General features: G+C 47.2%; 1 protein-coding gene and 1 long non-coding RNA gene across 2 annotated transcripts; both read right to left on the bottom strand.

Moving 5' to 3' along the window:
• Positions 1-271: 271 nt before the first annotated feature.
• Positions 272-842, bottom strand: LOC134467136 (uncharacterized). The gene is made up of 2 exons (XR_010038457.1): positions 548-842; positions 272-366 (listed from the first exon to the last, which is right to left on the bottom strand). It is a non-coding gene; the product is annotated as an uncharacterized LOC134467136 (long non-coding RNA).
• Positions 843-3139: 2297 nt separating this feature from the next.
• foxj1a (forkhead box J1a) lies at positions 3140-15584 on the bottom strand. Its single transcript, XM_063221524.1, has 4 exons — positions 14960-15584; positions 14270-14508; positions 5479-6309; positions 3140-3620 (listed from the first exon to the last, which is right to left on the bottom strand). The coding sequence occupies exons 1-4, from the start codon at positions 15369-15371 to the stop codon at positions 3309-3311; spliced, it is 1794 nt and encodes a 597-aa protein (XP_063077594.1). The 5' UTR covers positions 15372-15584; the 3' UTR covers positions 3140-3308.
• Positions 15585-17557: the final 1973 nt, after the last annotated feature.

Raw genomic sequence — 17557 nt, 5'->3', positions numbered from 1 at the left:
CCACCTACGTAAATCACACACACATGCACAGTGCCTACCACCCCCCATTCACTCTCTCTCTCTCTCTCACACACACACACACACACACACACACACACACACACACACACACACACACACACACACACACACACGGTTAACAGTTATTCACATGCACAGGGATACACTCTCTCTCTCTCTCTCTCTCTCTCTCTCACACACACACACACATACACACACACACACACACACACACTTGCAGACCTAATATACCCGATGACAGCAATTAATGTTGTTTCAAATGCATCAATTTTTTTATTCAACATGAAAATTACAGTAAAAAAAAACAATACAGGGCATCGACACGCTTTGCAGATCCAGTGATGTCTAAATGCAGAACACACACACACATACACACACACACACACGCATACACACACACATCCACACACACGCACACATGCACACTTGATTCAGTGATGACAGACTTTGAGGTAAAAATGACATTTGCTTATTACACTTGTACTACATGCTAGAATCAGGAACACATACACAGAGGCAGACTTACCATTAGGCAAATGTAGGCAACTGCCTAGGGCCCCGACCAATCTGTCCTCGATAAGGGGTCCCTAACTGTCACACCTGTCGTGATAAACTCACAAAAATCTTAATTTGTCACATATATGATCTTAATTTGTCACATATGTATAGTAATTGAATATTTACGAGACAAACCACTAAAATAACAGCCTTGCTCCTTCCTTGCTAATTGGTGAAAAAATGACTTTGGGGGGGCCCATGTTTATATTTTGCCTAGGGCCCCAAATTGGGTAGATCCGCCCCTGCACATACACACACGCACACGCTCGCACACACACGCACACACATACACACACACACACACACACACACACACACACACACACACACACACACACAGCCATCCACACCAGGGTTTCATGTTACACAAACGTGTCCTTACACTGGGGCTATATTGGATGTGTCTTTGTGTGAGTGCAGTGAATCCTCCAATTTTGCAAAATATAAATGTGTACTGTATACAAACTTCACACGCAAATTCAATCAGCAACATGAGAATAAGTACACATGCACACATATACACATACACAATCAGTCCATTTTCAGTTATAAACAGTCAATGTTTGGCACTAGTGAGTTCCACTGTACGAGCAGAGGACTCACATCACAGAGTATCAATATATCACAATATATCAGCAATATCTGTGATACATCAAGCATATGTCACAATATGTCTCAATATTGGCGATGCATCAACCAAATGTCACAATATATATGTCATACATCAGAATGATGTCACAATATGTCAGGAATATCGGTGATAAATCAACCATATCACAATATACTGTATCTGCAAGAGCTGAGATACGTCAGAATTATGCCACAATATATCAGCTTTAAATGTCCCAACATGTCAGCAATATTTTCCAGCGATTCAGCAGTGCTAGTGAGTTAACACCACTTTACTGCATCAGAGACATGCCATTAAGCCCCTGCTCATAATTGACATATGAATAAAATCATCATTGTACTGCACAGTATGCTAGCGTATTAAAGTCACAGGGATAGCAATGATCGTCTATCCTCTAATAACATTGCTACATAATCAGTAATCATATGACTATAATGGTGATATTGACTATGGGCCTAGCCTAAAAAAAAACACTTTCGCTTCCCTGTTTTTATGTGGACATTTTGTGATCTTCACATCAAATAAACCTATTGAATTGAATCAATCATCAGAACCCATACTCAGTGCATTTCTATATCATCATCATCATCAATAATAAAACAACACCATCATTATTCTTAACACCACACTTGATTCACCTTGGTTCACCTGGTACATGTAAGAACTAGAACTTGTCAGCAGAGAGAGAGAGAGAGAGAGAGAGAGAGAGAGTGTGTGTGTGTAAGCAGCACTACTCAAATAAAATTTGTCTGTTCGTACCAGTCAGTAAAATTATTGCGATACTGTAGATGTCGTCTTAAGAAACATATAAAGGCAACCTGTAGATGGATCAATCTCATCAACTCCACACAAGCTTCAAGAGGGGGGCTAGTCTCTCAAGAGCTGGTCTCTCAAGGGGTGAACTGGTCTCTTCAGGGGGGGTGCGGGTAGGCAGGGAAGCTGACAAGACAAAAGGGGTCAGTTGCCCCAGCCCCAGGACCAGTGAGAAAGGGGGCCCAAAATTGAGTTTCCATGACATTGTATGTGTTGAATGGGGGCCCTTTCAGATGAATTCATCCTGGGCCCAACAGAAGCTGTCAGCAAACTCCACTCACTAAGTCTGGGAGAGCATTGGATTTGGTTTCAGAAGGCATGGCTTAACCTACCATTTGTCCATCCTTGCCACCAACAAATTCCTTCAAAACTGTTCTCCGTTCATTCTTTAAAGGATGGATATGTGGTAGAGACTACAGTACAATTGTTGCAAGACTTCTCTATATTATTGAAACGACCAGACCTGTGTGTGTGACTAGTGGCCAGCGGATATGTGTGGAGCTACATGGGAGACGTACGATTCGTTAGATGGACGTTTCGTAGAAGACGTTTCATTCAGCATAAAGATGTTTCGTTCAACTACACAAGTCTGGTGAGAGCCAGCCTGGCTAGGGTGGGATGGCCTTTGTTTTTGTCTCCATGAACAGTGTCTATTTAACAGAGATAAGAGTCTGCTCATTTAGGGGGTCACCGAGGCGCAGCATGCTCATCCCCCCGCATATGGGCTTGCATGTCCATGGCGACGCGGGTTCGAGTCCGGTCTGGGTCCTTTGTCAGCCTTGCCCCCATCTCTCTCTCCTACTCTCTTCCCGCCATACTCTCGACTGTCCTGTAATTAATGAAGACCCAAAAGCCCTTAAAAAAAGAAGAGTCAGCTCGTTGATCGTTCACGCAGGGTGTTTGCTCGTGAGTCATTCAACAAAGAGGCAGGAACTTCCTTTGAGGCACCTGTCTGACTGCCTTTCGCCTCTTTGTTCTTTTTCTCTGTCCTCAGAAAGCAGGATGGTACACTTCATCCCCATCTCTACCACTCTATCTCCTCTTCTTATTCTCTTCATCTCTCCTCCTAATCTCCTTACTCTTCTCATTCCTCCTCCTCTCTCCTCTCCATCTCTCTCCCCCTCCATCCCTCTCCTCCTGCTTGTCCACCTTTCCTTCTGCTCTCTCCATCCTTCTACCTCTCCCTACCACAGTTGAAGCAGTTCATCTCGATAGCTCAATCTCTCCTCCTCTTCTCCACACTGTCTCCCCCCTTCTCCATCACAGTGGGGTGTGTCGGTCTGTCTTAACAGCTGATGTCGGCTCCGAGAGCGTCCAACAGCGTCTCCATGGATACGGAGGATGCGCACAGGAAGTCCCCGCCCCTGTTCGCCGCGGTGACGTCTTCCTCCTCCTCCTCGCCCCAGCGGCCCTGGAGGAAGGCGGTAGCCAGGTACGTCTCCTCCTCCTCCTCTAGGGCCCCCTGCTCAAGAATCTGCACCCCTCCCAACTCCACGCAGCCTGCCATGCCGCCTCCAGCCAGCAGGGGAGGTGGTGAGCTGATGGAGATGTGGGTGCCGTGCACCGTCAGGTCCAGGTGCTGATGCAGATGGGGGTCCTGTGGACGGTAGAGGAAAATAGAGATACCAAAGAGGGTAGATTAGTAAAGACGATTCAAACCCTGCACACCCAATGCAAAAGAGTGTGTTCAAGTTGGGTCTCCTAAAGGGCGGGTTATGCTTCCTACTTGTGCCACCGAGTGAGCTTGTCGCAGCCATGATGCAGTTAATTTTGGTTTATGCCCTGTTTTGAAGCACGGTCTGCGCGATGTCATTCCACGCTCAAACTGCCTTCAATACAAAGAGTAACCTAGACGTGTCGGCTATTTTTTAGCTTCACAGACTCGACGACAATGAAAATGAAACATTACATCTTTATATCACGTGCATGTTTGATCGCACTGGCAGCCACCGTGGTAGTTTGGAACAAAGAAGTGGCTCATTTGTCGAGGAGGAGGCGGAATGTTTCCTCGACCTCGGAACCACTGTTCAACTGTCCAAATAACTTCAGCGTGGTAACTTGCAAGCGCACGTGTTGTCTTTGGTTCGTGTAAATAAATCAAACGACAAAGCACGGGCAACTTATTTAATGAAGAGCTCACAGTCCGTAGACCGACGAAGGTTAGAACAAGGAAGTAGCTTGTTCTCGACTCGAGGACAGAGCAGGCTGGTCGAGAAGACCAATCAGAGACCTATTTTCGCCCTTTCACGCCGTCGCTCCCTGCGTCGAGACACAATTTTGGGGAGGTGCCCCAGAGTACCTGCGTGATGGGGGGGGGCTTCACTCCGTTAACTGCGCGGCTCACTGCATCACGACGCAGGGACGCTGATCTCGAGGCATAAAGCACCCTTAAGGGGGCGTTGTCCCCTTCTACAGCGCTAAGGAGACTCCATTTATTCTGGACCTCAGGACTCCCAAGGTCTCCTAACCGAAGGTCTCCTAAAGGGGCATTCACCCGACATCACATGGATACCGGAAAATAACTACAATGACGTAGGCCTATCTCTGTCTATAAGATCTCTGGAGATCTTTGGAGATCACCAAGCAAATTAAGATAAGATGACAGCAGAATGAAGGAAAACATGTTCTCCGTACTTCCAAAATAACAATCCCGTGCAACCAGTGCAAGACTAGACATGAATTAAGAAGTCCAACAGGCGGACAAAGATGCATCAGTCTATGTAGATACTCTGCCGCCTTGTGGACACAGGAGGGAATTACAATGAAAAGAATGCGTTTCAGACAGACAGACAGATGGACGAACCGACCGACCGACATACCCTCTAATATAGATGCTGGGACACATCTAAAAAGGGAAGAATATCTGGTGCCACATGGATGCCTATTTTTTTTTATTTCTTATTTATTTTCAGTGCATTTAAACGTTTTGACAATCATCTTCATCAGAGTCTTCGACAAGTGTCTTCATGACCCTTGTCGAAAAGTCGAAACGTCGAAACATTACGAAACAATAAGAATTTCTTCCCTTTTTAAGATGGATGACTCTTCGAAGGAAAAGTCCAATGCCACGCTGAGCTAGCTAAATGCTAACAAAGTAATGCCACGTCTCAGACTGATTGCAAGCGCACACAAAGGCCAGAGAGGTATTAATGAACTCGTCTCACATCAGAGAACAACATAGTTCAGTATGGAAACATGGTGGACTGCTGTTTGCACAGATATTTGACTTTTATTTCACTTGCCCACAATCCACATGTGAAGAATCCACATGCTTATACACAGACTACACACAGAATACGGGTCCATTTTAGTCCTTAAAGTAATTAAGTAATTTTAATGTGATGAATCTGATGAAGACGGAAGACGGAAGCTACACTGTCAAAACAAGGATAAAACTTTTACGTCTGAAACAAAAGAAAAACCTTAGACTCAGGCTTAGTAGACTTAGTACATACGTGTGTTTCCTGGAGTGCGGAGGCCAGGCAGTCCCGGTGGTGGGGCACTATGGGGCTGAGCGTGAGCGTGAGTGGCCCCCCCTCCAGCGGCGCCCCCTCCTGGTCCAGGCTGAGCTCCGCCGAGAGGGCCGGGGAGAGGGCGGGGGAGGGGTCCAGCAGCGCGTCCCAGTCGAAGCTGCCTTTGAGCGCGCCCAGTTCGCGCTGCTCCTCGGCCGACAGCAGCGGCGAGCTCGACCGCCGCGGGGCCTTGGCCACACCTTCTCCGTCGCACGACCCCGCCCCTAGGGCCCCCGGGCCAATAGCGGCTCTGCTCCTGGACACTGCCGGCTGTTTCCTCTTCTTTGGTCCCTGCGTCCCTCCTCCACGTCCCCCTCCCCCAGCCCTGCCGGACGCCCCCGCCCAGCCTCTGGTGGTCTCCGTCAGGTGAGGATCGTACCTGGACACCTGTGGGCCCTCCCCGCCTCCTAACCTTAACCCAGCCCCTTCCCCCGACCCTGACCAATCACATGTCGCCTCCTCAAACTCCTGCAGCAGCAGCTGGGACTCAGCGCTCACGTTGACGCTCATCACGCCCCCTGCCGAGAGGTCAGACGTCAACGCGGTGGTGGGGTGGTCAAAGGTCGTCGCCGCGGTGACGGGGGGTCTGAGGCGGGCCTGCAGGGCCGGGTTGATGCGCACGGGGGGCAGGCGGCGTTTGCGGTGCGCGCCCGTCAGAAGGCGCTCGGCGTACTGGGGGTCGATGCGCCAGAAGCCGCCCTTGCCCGGCTCGTCCTTCTCACGCGGGACCTTGATGAAGCACTTGTTCAGGGACAGGTTGTGGCGGATGGAGTTCTGGAGGGGAGAGAGAGAGAGAGAGATAGATAGAGGGAGAGAGAGAGAGAGAGAAATACAATGTTATTCATAAGCACTTACAGGTTGTGGTGGTTGGAATTCTGGAGGGGAGAGAGAGAGAGAGGGAGGGAGAAGAGAGTGAGAGAGAGAGAGAGAGAAAGAGAGAGAGAGAGAGAGGGAGGGAGAAATACAATGTTACTTATTCATAAGCACTTACAGGTTGTGGTGGTTGGAGTTCTGGAGGGGAGAGGAGAGGGGTGGAGAGGAGAGAGAGAATAAATACAATGTTGGGGAGTAGGAGAGAGAGAGAGAGAGAGAGAGAGAGAGAGAGAGAGAGAGAGAGAGAGAGAGAGAGAGAGAGAGAGAGAGTACAAGCTATTCATAAGCAGTTGTTCATGGACAGGTTATAGAGGGTGGCGTTCTGGTGTGTAGAAGAGAGAATAAGACCAGTGTTATTCATAACCATAGGCAGGGCTCTAAATTAACTTTTTCCATCACCAGCCAATTTGGCTAGTGGACATTTTTTCTTACCAGCCAATCAGAAGTCCAACAAGCTTTTTTTTTATCTCGCCAAAATAAACTATGCATTAGGCTAGTTTTTTTTCTAATTAAATGGTCATTTTGTCCAACTGTTTCTACAACACAGATACACTATAGGCCTGCATAGGCTACTATATGCCTACATAATAAGCATATTATAGGCTATATATTTTTTCATTATTTTTTAACATCTGCTTTATTTTTTACTTTCGTTACTTAGGCCTAATTAATTTGATTAGTTTTTGTTCAATTCCTCTGAAAGCAGCTGAATCACATCACACAAGCCACTCACATAACAGACCTTTAACATAGGCCTACAGTAACCAAGCACACAGCCAAACACTACAAAACCTCACATACGCACACCCCAAGGAAGGAGAAGAGGTGAGAGGAAAAGGAGAGGAGAGAGGAGGAGCTCTTCTCTACCATGCGCAACAAAATGACAAGAAGCCTAGTTTAATTAAAAGTAAATAATATCTCGGGAATCTTCGCTTCCTTTTTTACTTCCACAGCTTCGTCGTTGGTTGCTTTTTTTTCTTTTCGATGGCGTGGGCTTTCCAACTTAGTTGCGCCAGGACTCTGAACATTTTAGAAGACAAATGAACTGACAGTTACGGTCACACTACTCTGACAGTCGGCTCTCCTCCTCTGCCCTGGTCGCTATTTCGTTCCACAACCACTCATTTTTAACGTCACTATTTACAATTACTACTAGCATTCACCAACACAGAGAACCTTGCTCTAACCCCCGCCACATTCTCATCACTCGCACAAAACGTCTACACAACAGAAGTAGCGCTATGCATAATCTGCGTAAGTCCTGTTATTGAAACGGTCAGGGTCTCGCTGCTTAAAAAATGCAGCCTGTTACAGCAAGGTTCATAAAGTAATAATAGCAGTAGTGACGTTAAAAAGGTTGTAGCGAAAGCGACGAGAGCATAGGAGGAGAGCTGCCTGTCAGAATAGTGTGAGCGCAGTTTAGCTGACAGAAGGCTGGTCGTCTGAAATGTTTTCAATCCTGGCGCGCGCAACAGCATGGAGTTGACGCTCGATGCACTGGAAAGCCCACGGTGGGAGGATACCTCGTGACGCTAGTGTCCATGGGTAATGTAGGAAATCTCGCCGTATAACGTTCATCAGAGCAGCGGTTTACCGTTCATAAGTTACTGTACTCGGGCGCTACTAGCCAAATTGGCGGGTAGGTATTTTTTTCTACTAGCCAAAATGAATTTTCACCCGTGTTTGGCGTGTTGGCGTGTGTTAATTTAGAGCCCTGACCATAGGTATATGGTGGACTGAATTCTGGAGAAGAGGATGGAGAGGAGGGGAGGACAGAAAGGAGAGAGAGAGGGAGATACATGACAGGTGAGACAAAGGAAAGAAAAAAGAAGAACAGCAAGGAAGTGGAGAGAGAGGGGGGAAACACAGAGCACTCGTTTGTGATTATTGTAAATCTCTCTCTCTCTCTCTCTCTCTCTCTCTCTCTGTCTCTCTCTGTGTGTGTGTGTGTGTGTGTGTGTGTGTGTGTGTGTGTGTGTGTGTGTGTGTGTGTGTGTGTGTGTGTGTGTGTGTGTGTTAGATGATTGCTTGTCAGTCATTAACAGCGCTGCAACACTCCACTCGTCATCAGAAATAACTAAGTTGGTGTCCTGACCCCCACCTCTAGTCCACACACACACACACACACACACACACACACACACACACACACACACACACACACACACACACACACACACACACACACACACACACACCTGCCTTTATGTGAGTGACTCGGGGACTATGAGGACAGCAGTGATGACACTGCATGTGGAATGGTGTTACATGCATATGGTGTGTGTGTGTGTGTGTGTGTGTGTGTGTGTGTGTGTGTGTGTGTGTGTGTGTGTGTGTGTGTGTGTTGTGTGTGTGTGTATGTGTGTGTGTGCGTGGGATGACCTTAATAGTCCCAGAGGGGGAATTTTAAGATCACGATGTATGAGTGTTAAACATTAGCCTGTTGTGAACAGCCACACATGCACGCGCGCACACACACACACACACACACACACACACACACACACACACACACACACACACACACACACACACACACACACACACACACACACACAACCCTGTAAAAGCATTCATATTACAGTTCCCCCATGTGCACATGAGTGTGTGTGGAGTGTTGTGTAGTGCTGCAGTGCACAGTATACTACAATAACAATCATGTTGTGTGTTGTGTTGTGCTTTTCTGTTGTGCTGTGCCTTAGTAATGTGCTGATCTGTATTGTATTTTGCTGAATTCAGGGCTCTAAATAGACTTTCTTCATCACCAGCCAAATGACTAGTAGATGTCTATCTTACTAGCCAGACACAAACTAGCAAGTTGGTATTTACGACCAGCCAAACTGAAATTTCACCAGCATATGGCCAGTTGGCTGGTGTAGTGCTAATTTAGAGCCCTGGCTGTATTGTATTGTGTTGTGCTTTGCTGCTTTGAGTTGTGTTGAGTTATACAGTGTTGATATGTGCTTCTTCGCGTTGTGGTGTGTTGTTTTGTGTTGTGTTGTGTTGCATTGCAACATGATCTCCAAAAATTCTGTGCTCCTGGACACGGATGTTAAGGACACAAAATCCGTGCTCCTGGACACGGAATTGTTTGAAGTGCTTTCTATAGGCTATTTCCACAGTCTTATGTTTTCTCAGGATTTTTCTTATTTCAAATATTTTGTCTCAGAAAAAAAAACATTTCCTACTGACAGGTTAGGGTTAGGGATTGTTTTGGTCTGGGCACAGCTAGTTTTCTTTCATTCATTATATGAGTTTGATAGCCTAGCAACCAACTGGAAAAGGTATTTCTCAAAAATATGTCTTTAATGACAGGTTAAGGTTAGGGAATGTTTTGGTCAGGGCACAACTTAAATTGCTATAGCATTATTTTGTTTATTATTAGCATTTGGTATGTATTTTCTAATGATAGAGTTAACACAGTGCTGTGGTAATAGCCTACAGAAAGCACTTCCGTGTGCCCATCACGGAAAACAATTCCGTGTCCAGGAGCACGGAAAACAATTCCGTGTCCAGGAGCACATAATTTTGGCAAAATCCGTGCTCCTGGACACGGATTTCGTGTCCTTAACATCTGTGTCCAGGAGCACAGAATTTTTGGAGATCAGGCTGTGCATTGCATTGCATTCCATTGTGCTGTGCTGTGCAGTGCCGTGTTGTTTTGTGTTGTGTGGTATTGTATTGTGTTGTGTTGTGTTGTGTTGTGTGGTGCTGTGCTTGTCTATGTTGTGCAGCATTGTGTTGTGTTGCATTGTGTTGTGTTGTGCTTCTCTCTGCTGTGCTGTGATGTGTTGTACTGTTCCGTACGGCTTTGTCCTGCGCTATCTCTTGTTTTGTCTAGTGCTGTGGTGTACAGTGCTTTAGGCCTATAGTTTTGGCTTGTGCAGTGCTGTGGTGTAACAGGGTTGTCTTGTGCTGTGTTGTGTGGTGTGGTGTATAGTGTTGTGTAGAGTTATCTTGTGTTGTGTGTGTTGTGTTGAGTTGTGTTAACACACGGGATGATTGTTATTGTTCCTTCTGACTTCACAAAGCCTTTCACATACAGGAAGTGTGGCCATTAGGAACGGCCATAAATAAACGTAAACGCACTGCCACACTCCCCCTCACACACACACACACACACAAAGACAGACAGACAGACAGACAGACAGACAGACAGACAGACACACACACACACACACAAACACACAAAGACAGACAGACAGACAGACACACACACACACACACACACACACACACACACACACACTCTTTCCCACTCTCTTTTCCCGCTCTCTCTTCCTCTCTTTTTCGCTCTCTCGCTCTCGTTCTCTCTCTATCTCTCTCTCTCTCTCTCTCTCTCTCTGTGTGAATGGCCCAGTGGGCTTTGTTAAATATTATCAGTGGTGTGTGTGTGTGTGTGTGTGTGTGTGTGTGTGTGTGTGTGTGTGTGTGTGTGTGTGTGTGTGTTGTGAAGCAGTGAGCTCACGTCTGGCCACCAGGATCTTCATCTGTAGGGAGGGACTAATCATTCACCGACCCTAACACACACACACACACACACACACACACACACACACACACACACACACACACACACACACACACACACACACTCTCTCTCTCTGTAGCAGGAACACATACGTTTGATGTCAACTCAATCTGCTGCCGCCACCCCCGATGACCACACATTCATTCAAACACACACACACACACACACACACACACACACACACACACACACACACACACACACACACACACACACACACACACACACACACGTCACCCCTCTCTGTGGCAATTGACACAGATGTACACACACACACACACACACACACACACACACACACACACACACACACACACACACACACACACACACACACACACACACACACACACACATTCATTTGCCCCCTTCTTTTCTAGCCACTGAAGCAGAACACTGAGGGACTTTTAATTTGATGCAGAGACCTCTGAAAGATGCCTAACTTCAAAAGGGTCAACTCGTTGTTTACTTTTGAAGTGCTCTGTGCACACACACATGGCACGAGAGTCCCTCTTCTGGGTGTGCTGTGGCACACTGCACCACATACCAAGGGGCGAGCAGCATCGCCCATGGGGAGGGACCCAGGTTCGAATCCGGCCGGGGTCATTTACCAACCCCTTCTCTCTCTCTCTCTCTCTCTCTCTCTCTCTCTCTCTCTCTCTCTCTCTCTCTCTCTCTCTACTTTTTTTTACTAATAATGTGTAATGTATCTAAACAACTGTAATGTGCAGTCATGGGGAAGTGGAAGGATGTCAGGCTTGTAGGCCAAGGGTTGACAGTTTAATTTCCAATGGGCTAGGTTGGTTAGGGGTGGGGGTTCGCCATCCTCCTCCATGACTGAGGTACCATGAGCATGCATGGTACCATCCCATCGCACTGCTGCTTTAGAGGAACAGTCCACCCTTTTTTGATTTTCACATATTTGCAGTATTTCCAAGCATTATTCATGAATGTGCATATCATTTTCTTCTCAGTTTTTTCAGTACTTAGATTTATTGGATCAGAATTATTATTATTTAGCATATTATTTAGCAATTATTAATTAGCATAATCACTGGAAGTGATCACAGGAAGTGATCACAGGACAGGATTAAATAGCTGTTTTGCACTCCGGTGAATTTTACATTTATTTTAAAGTACTTTATAAGTACATTTGATGATGTTTTGTTTCCCCCCATAAAGTTGCATTGCTACGCTTCATTTGGCTATACTGTTAAACTAGGCAATGGAAACACATAGACGAAAATTATATGCACATTCATGAATAATGCAAGGAAATACTGCAAATATGTGAAAATCAAAAAGGGTGACCTGCTCTTTTAAGGTGGTTTTGGGCTGCCCCTTACATTTGGGCCGTGTGACAATGACAATGGGAGTTTCCCAGGTGGGCCTTGATGCTTTGTCAAAACCAATGACGTAACAATTCAGGTCACGGGCCCTGGTGTGAGTATTGTACCACGGACCTTGGATAATTCACATCTGATATACAGACATCACAGTTGACTTTCACTGGGGAGATGTAATGCAGTTTTAATAACTTACTTGTTACAGGCTAATGCTTTTCACAAGCAAATCAAAATGTAATGAAGTTCTCATGTTATTTTCATCTTGGGGATGGAGACGGGCCCCTGGAGGTCACAGGCCCGCCCCGGTGTGACCCTCCCTGCTGACCCTGCTGTAGTGACGCCCATGGTCAAAACAGCTACATCCAATGTAGAAATGCATCCTAATATACTAGTAGGCCTACTATATAGGGACAGAGGTGGTGAGGGCTGAAAGTCATAAATTCCTAGGCATGCAAGTAACATCAAACCTGAGCTGGAGTCTGAACACCACATCCATCGTGAAAAAAGCCCAGCAAAGGCTGTACTTTATTAGGATGCTTAGGAAGGCTGGACTGAACTACCGCCCTCTTACCCAGGCCTACAGAGGACTTGTAGAGAGCATCCTAACAACAGGCATCACTGTCTGGTATGGCAACATCACTCAGGCTGAAAGGAAGTCTTTGCAACGAATAATCAAGACTGCAGAGAGGATTATAGGCACAGCACTTCCCTCCATGGACTCCATATATGCACAGCGCAGCCATAGGAGAGCAGAGAGAATCATTAAAGACCCACTCCATCCAGCTAACTCTCTGCTCAAACACAAGAACTGCACATACAAACTGAGACACAGTAGAGCGGACAGCATTCCTACCAGAAAAGCAAGGTTTTTCAACAGTTTCTTCCCAGCAACAGTGAGACTGATGGCAAAAAAGAACATTTGATCCACCTTTTTTTTTATTATTCTTTTGACCTCTTTGATTTGTATCACTTTTTAATGTATTTTGTCTTCCTATTTTTCTATTTAATTCTATTTATTGACTCAGAGGGCCTGCACAAGAGTTTCTATGTGCTTGGACTACTAGTTTATGCACAAATGGCAAATAAAGTACTTTGAACTTTGAACTTTTTGAACTTTGAACTAGTATACTTAATAAAGTGTATGTGAGAACACACACAGCCCTCCCCTGCTCTTTACTGTGCAGTCACCTGTAAGCCCTGCACACACAACCAACCACACACACACACACACATGTACACGCACACACAAACACGCGCTTACTACGTACTCACCATCCAAATCCCTATAACTTGCATAAATACCCACACACACAAATTGTGCTCAGAGGTTGTGTGCGCGTGTGTGTGTGCGTGCGGGCGCGCGCTTGCGTGCTGCTGAAACAATAGAGAAATGGTTGGAGTCAAGCGTTTGTCTAAGGTTACAGTAGCGTGTGCAGTCGAGTTACTCGACACCTTCCTAGAACCCCCCCAGTGCATTAATCCCCAAAACACACACACGCACGCACACACGCACACATACGCACACGCATAAACTCATGGTCCTGAGAGACAGGAAATACAACAAAAACAAAGCCAAACACCCTCAGGCCTTTGTGTGTGTGTGTGTGTGTGTGTGTGTGTGTGTGTGTGTGTGTGTGTGTGTGTGTGTGTGTGTGTGTGTGTGTGTGTGTTTGTGTGTGCGTGTTCATGTGCGCGTGTTTGTGTGCTTGAGACAAATAGAGAGAGAGTGTTACGGTATGTGTATAAGGAAGTAATTTTGTCTTAACTGTGTGTGTGTGTGTGTGTGTGTGTGTGTGTGTGTATGAGAATGTGTGATTTTAGATATGTGTGCATGTGCGTATGTGTGTGTGTGTGTGTGTGCATGTGCGTGTGTGTGCCTGTGTGTGACTGTGCACGCTCGCATGTGTGTGTGTCTGGGGCCGTGCGTGTGTCTTGCCGTGTGTGTATGCGTGCTCGTGTGTGTTTACGTGAGTGAGCAGCTCACCTGCCATGTGGGGTCGGCGTGTTTGAAGTAACAGTAGTTGTCGGTGATCCAGTTGTAGATGCTGGACAGGGTGATCTTGCTCCCCCTGGTGGCCGTCATGGCCATGGCGATGAGCGTGGCGTAGGAGTAGGGCGGCTTGACGTGCGGGTTGGTGCGGTAGTCCACTTCGTCGGGGCAGTGGCCGTGGGTGATCAGCCCAGCCAGGGGGGCTCGGTAGAAGGCAGCAGCCGTGGGCTTACCTGGGGTGGGGGGTGGTGAGGGGGGACAGATATGATAGATTGGTCATTATTATTATTATATATTGATATTTGCTGTTAGTGTGTGTGTGTGTGTGTGTGTGTGTGTGTGTGTGTGTGTGTGTGTGTGTGTGTGTGTGTGTGAGAGAGAGAGAGAGAGAGAGAGAGAGAGAGATAGAGAGAAAGAGAGAGAGAGAGAGAGAGAGAGAGAGAGAGAGAGAGAGAGAGAATGTGTATTGTGGGAAATCAGCCCAGGCAGGGGGATTGGTCATCATTATTATAGGCCTATATTGATATTTTATTGTTATACTGTACATATATGCGGGGCCACTGACAGCTTTGACTGGGCCCAGGACAGAAGTCATCTGAAAGACCCCCACCCAATTCATACAATGTAATGCGTGTGTGCGTGTGCTTGTGTGCTTGTGTGAACATAGCCCATGCGTGTTCTTGCCTGGTGTGAGGGGGAAAGCGCTGGTGGAGGCAGGGTCTCCGGCAAGGGGGGAAGAGGGGGCGTCCATCAGGCCCAGGAGCGGCTGGTGCTGCGGCTGGCCAAACACGGACAGCGCTCCATGGTGGTGGGAGGCCAGTGATGCGTGCGATGGTGGAGGAGCGCTGACTATGGAAAACTCCTGAAGCCACTGCAGGCTGGTCAGGCTGTCGTCCAGGCACAGAGAGCCACTGGTGCTGACGCTAGTGGGGGTGTTGCTTGTGTTGTTGCTGGTGCTGGTGTTTCTTCCGGCCCCACAGGGGGCGCTCTCCTGGTGGTCGAGCTCCTCTGCCTGGGCTGCGGCCGTCACCACCTCCTCCTCCAGGCCCACGCAGCAGCCCTCCGGCCAGGGCTCCACACAGCTCACAGACAACATGCTGCCTCTCTCTAACTCCCTCTCTCTCTCTCTATCCCTCTCTCCCTATGCTGTGATGCCTCTGGGCCTATCTATCTCTCAGTGTGTGTGTGTGTGGGTGGTGTCTACTCCGCTCTCTCTCTCTCTCTCTCTCCCTCTCTCTGTCTGTCTTTTTCTATCAGTCTTTCACTGTCTCTCCCTTGCCTCCTTTCTCTCAACCCCCCCCTCTCTCTCTCTCTCTCTCTCTCTCTCCCTCTCTCTCTCTCTCTCTCTCTCTCCCTCTCTCTCTCTCTCTCTCTCCTTGGCGTTGCTCCTCTCCGTCTCCTCCCTGGGAACACAGAGACAACAGAGGCCTATTTAAATAGAGTCAAACGTGTCCATAGAGACGCAAGCGTCGCGAGTGTGAACGTGCCAGCCGAGCCTTGCAATGCAATGCGCGCGCTGGGCCGCGCCGAAACTAAATAATGGATTGTGGATTCGGAGGAGTAGCCGCGTGTGTGTGCGTGCGTGCGAGCATGCGTGCGTGCGCAATGACTTTCATAACCTAACGGCCTTCCTGGCTTCCAAAAAAAAAGAGAATTAGGCCTGAAGTTTTAATGGAATTCCAGCGCGCTAGAATAAAAGGCAGCTCGCTACAGTAGGGGAGAGGCTCGTGAATGCGAGCTCGCGGGGGGTCAGGTCGCTGACGCACTTGAGAGGTCATAATAGAACTTTCCTGAAAAACTCCCAGCCTCTACACGCCGCGCGCTTCGCCAAAAGTGAACCAAGTGACGCGAATAAAATGCAACTTCGACATAAAAATAGAGACATATTACATGATGACACCGCACAAATATAGTAGCCTAATATTATTTAATTGAAGGCCGCAGAAGTATAATGTAGCTTACTTGACACCGCTTTCTGGACATATAACCTAGGTAAGCCTACTTTCCCGAGATATAATTTTAATTTACTTTTTCAAAAATGGTTTAAAGATCCTTACAAAAAATACATAGGCCTACAGGAAAAAAAACATTCCTATAGGCTATGGAAAACATTCCCATACACTAACCAAAAACAAGTCACCAAGGAATGAATGCAATTTAAAATACCCAAAAGTAGGCCTCAAACCAATCTGTACCCTAAAGTAAGATATAATATCAGACGTCAATCCAGGCCACGCTCTGATGAAGGATGAATAGGATATAAAATTCTGGTGTAAGCTTAACACGTCTGTGCGTGTTTGTGTAAAGACGAACAGTCACATTTTACACCTGCCACATTTTAGTGCAATCAAATATACTAATAAATAGAAAGCCCACCTAACTCACCTCTGGCAAAAGTAGACAATTCCTATGAGTGATAGTAAACTCCTCTCCACTCCAAATTTAGCGGTCTGCAGATGTGAAATTCCTAAAGAGGACGTCTTTCGCGCTGCGATGCGCGTCTCTTGGCTTCAGGTCTGTAAGTAGGTCCTTGTAACGGTGGTAGCAACCAGAGCCTCTTCCCGGGGGTGCCGTTTAATACCTGGGGCAGGAGGTTTGTTCGGCAACCATAGAAACGCTACACCCCCTTGTAAACAGCTTCCCGTGCCTCCATTGGTCTGTCGGTTGCTATAGTGCCCCGTTTTTAATCACTGGCTGCTCTCCCTCAGGTTTGTTCGTCACGCAGGTCAACCCTGTCTGGTTTCCGAAAGGGGAGTGGGAGAGAACGGGGGAGAGGAGAGGAGATGAGATGGGGGGATTTTGCCTAAAACTTTGAAAAGCAGCGGGACACTTCACAACTTCACGTCTCACACGGACTGGTCGAGGAAAGATATTGAAGGGAGTAAAAAACTGCGCCGAGCGCAGTAGAGAAGTTAAACAATTGCTAAAGCGGTTTGGCTCAGTTTCTTAAACTTTCAGGTTGACTGGGCAAACAAATTAGCTACAATACAATGTGGCAGTTCAATTTGGAATTCTTTTGGCTCTGAAAAATTGTTGCCATAATGTCCTGGACTGGGATCAGATTTGAAGGCGCATGTGAAATGGACATCTCGGGAGCAGCCTTCACGCTGTGGCTCATAGAAAGGGGATTCAAGCGGCTATTCTAGAGTGGCAACTTGGTCCTCTGAAGAATCCTTGGTTGAAATGAGTTTTCAGGTGAAGGAGGGACACGAGTCTCCCGCCTAGCAGCCCGCGCAAAGCGACAGGTGCCAAAGCGCGAGACACTGTGCCGTGCGGCGCGCG

Source organism: Engraulis encrasicolus, chromosome 17 (genome assembly GCF_034702125.1).
Source record: "Engraulis encrasicolus isolate BLACKSEA-1 chromosome 17, IST_EnEncr_1.0, whole genome shotgun sequence".
Classification (NCBI taxonomy): Eukaryota; Metazoa; Chordata; class Actinopteri; order Clupeiformes; family Engraulidae; genus Engraulis; species Engraulis encrasicolus.
This window is presented reverse-complemented; position numbering and strand designations above follow the sequence as displayed.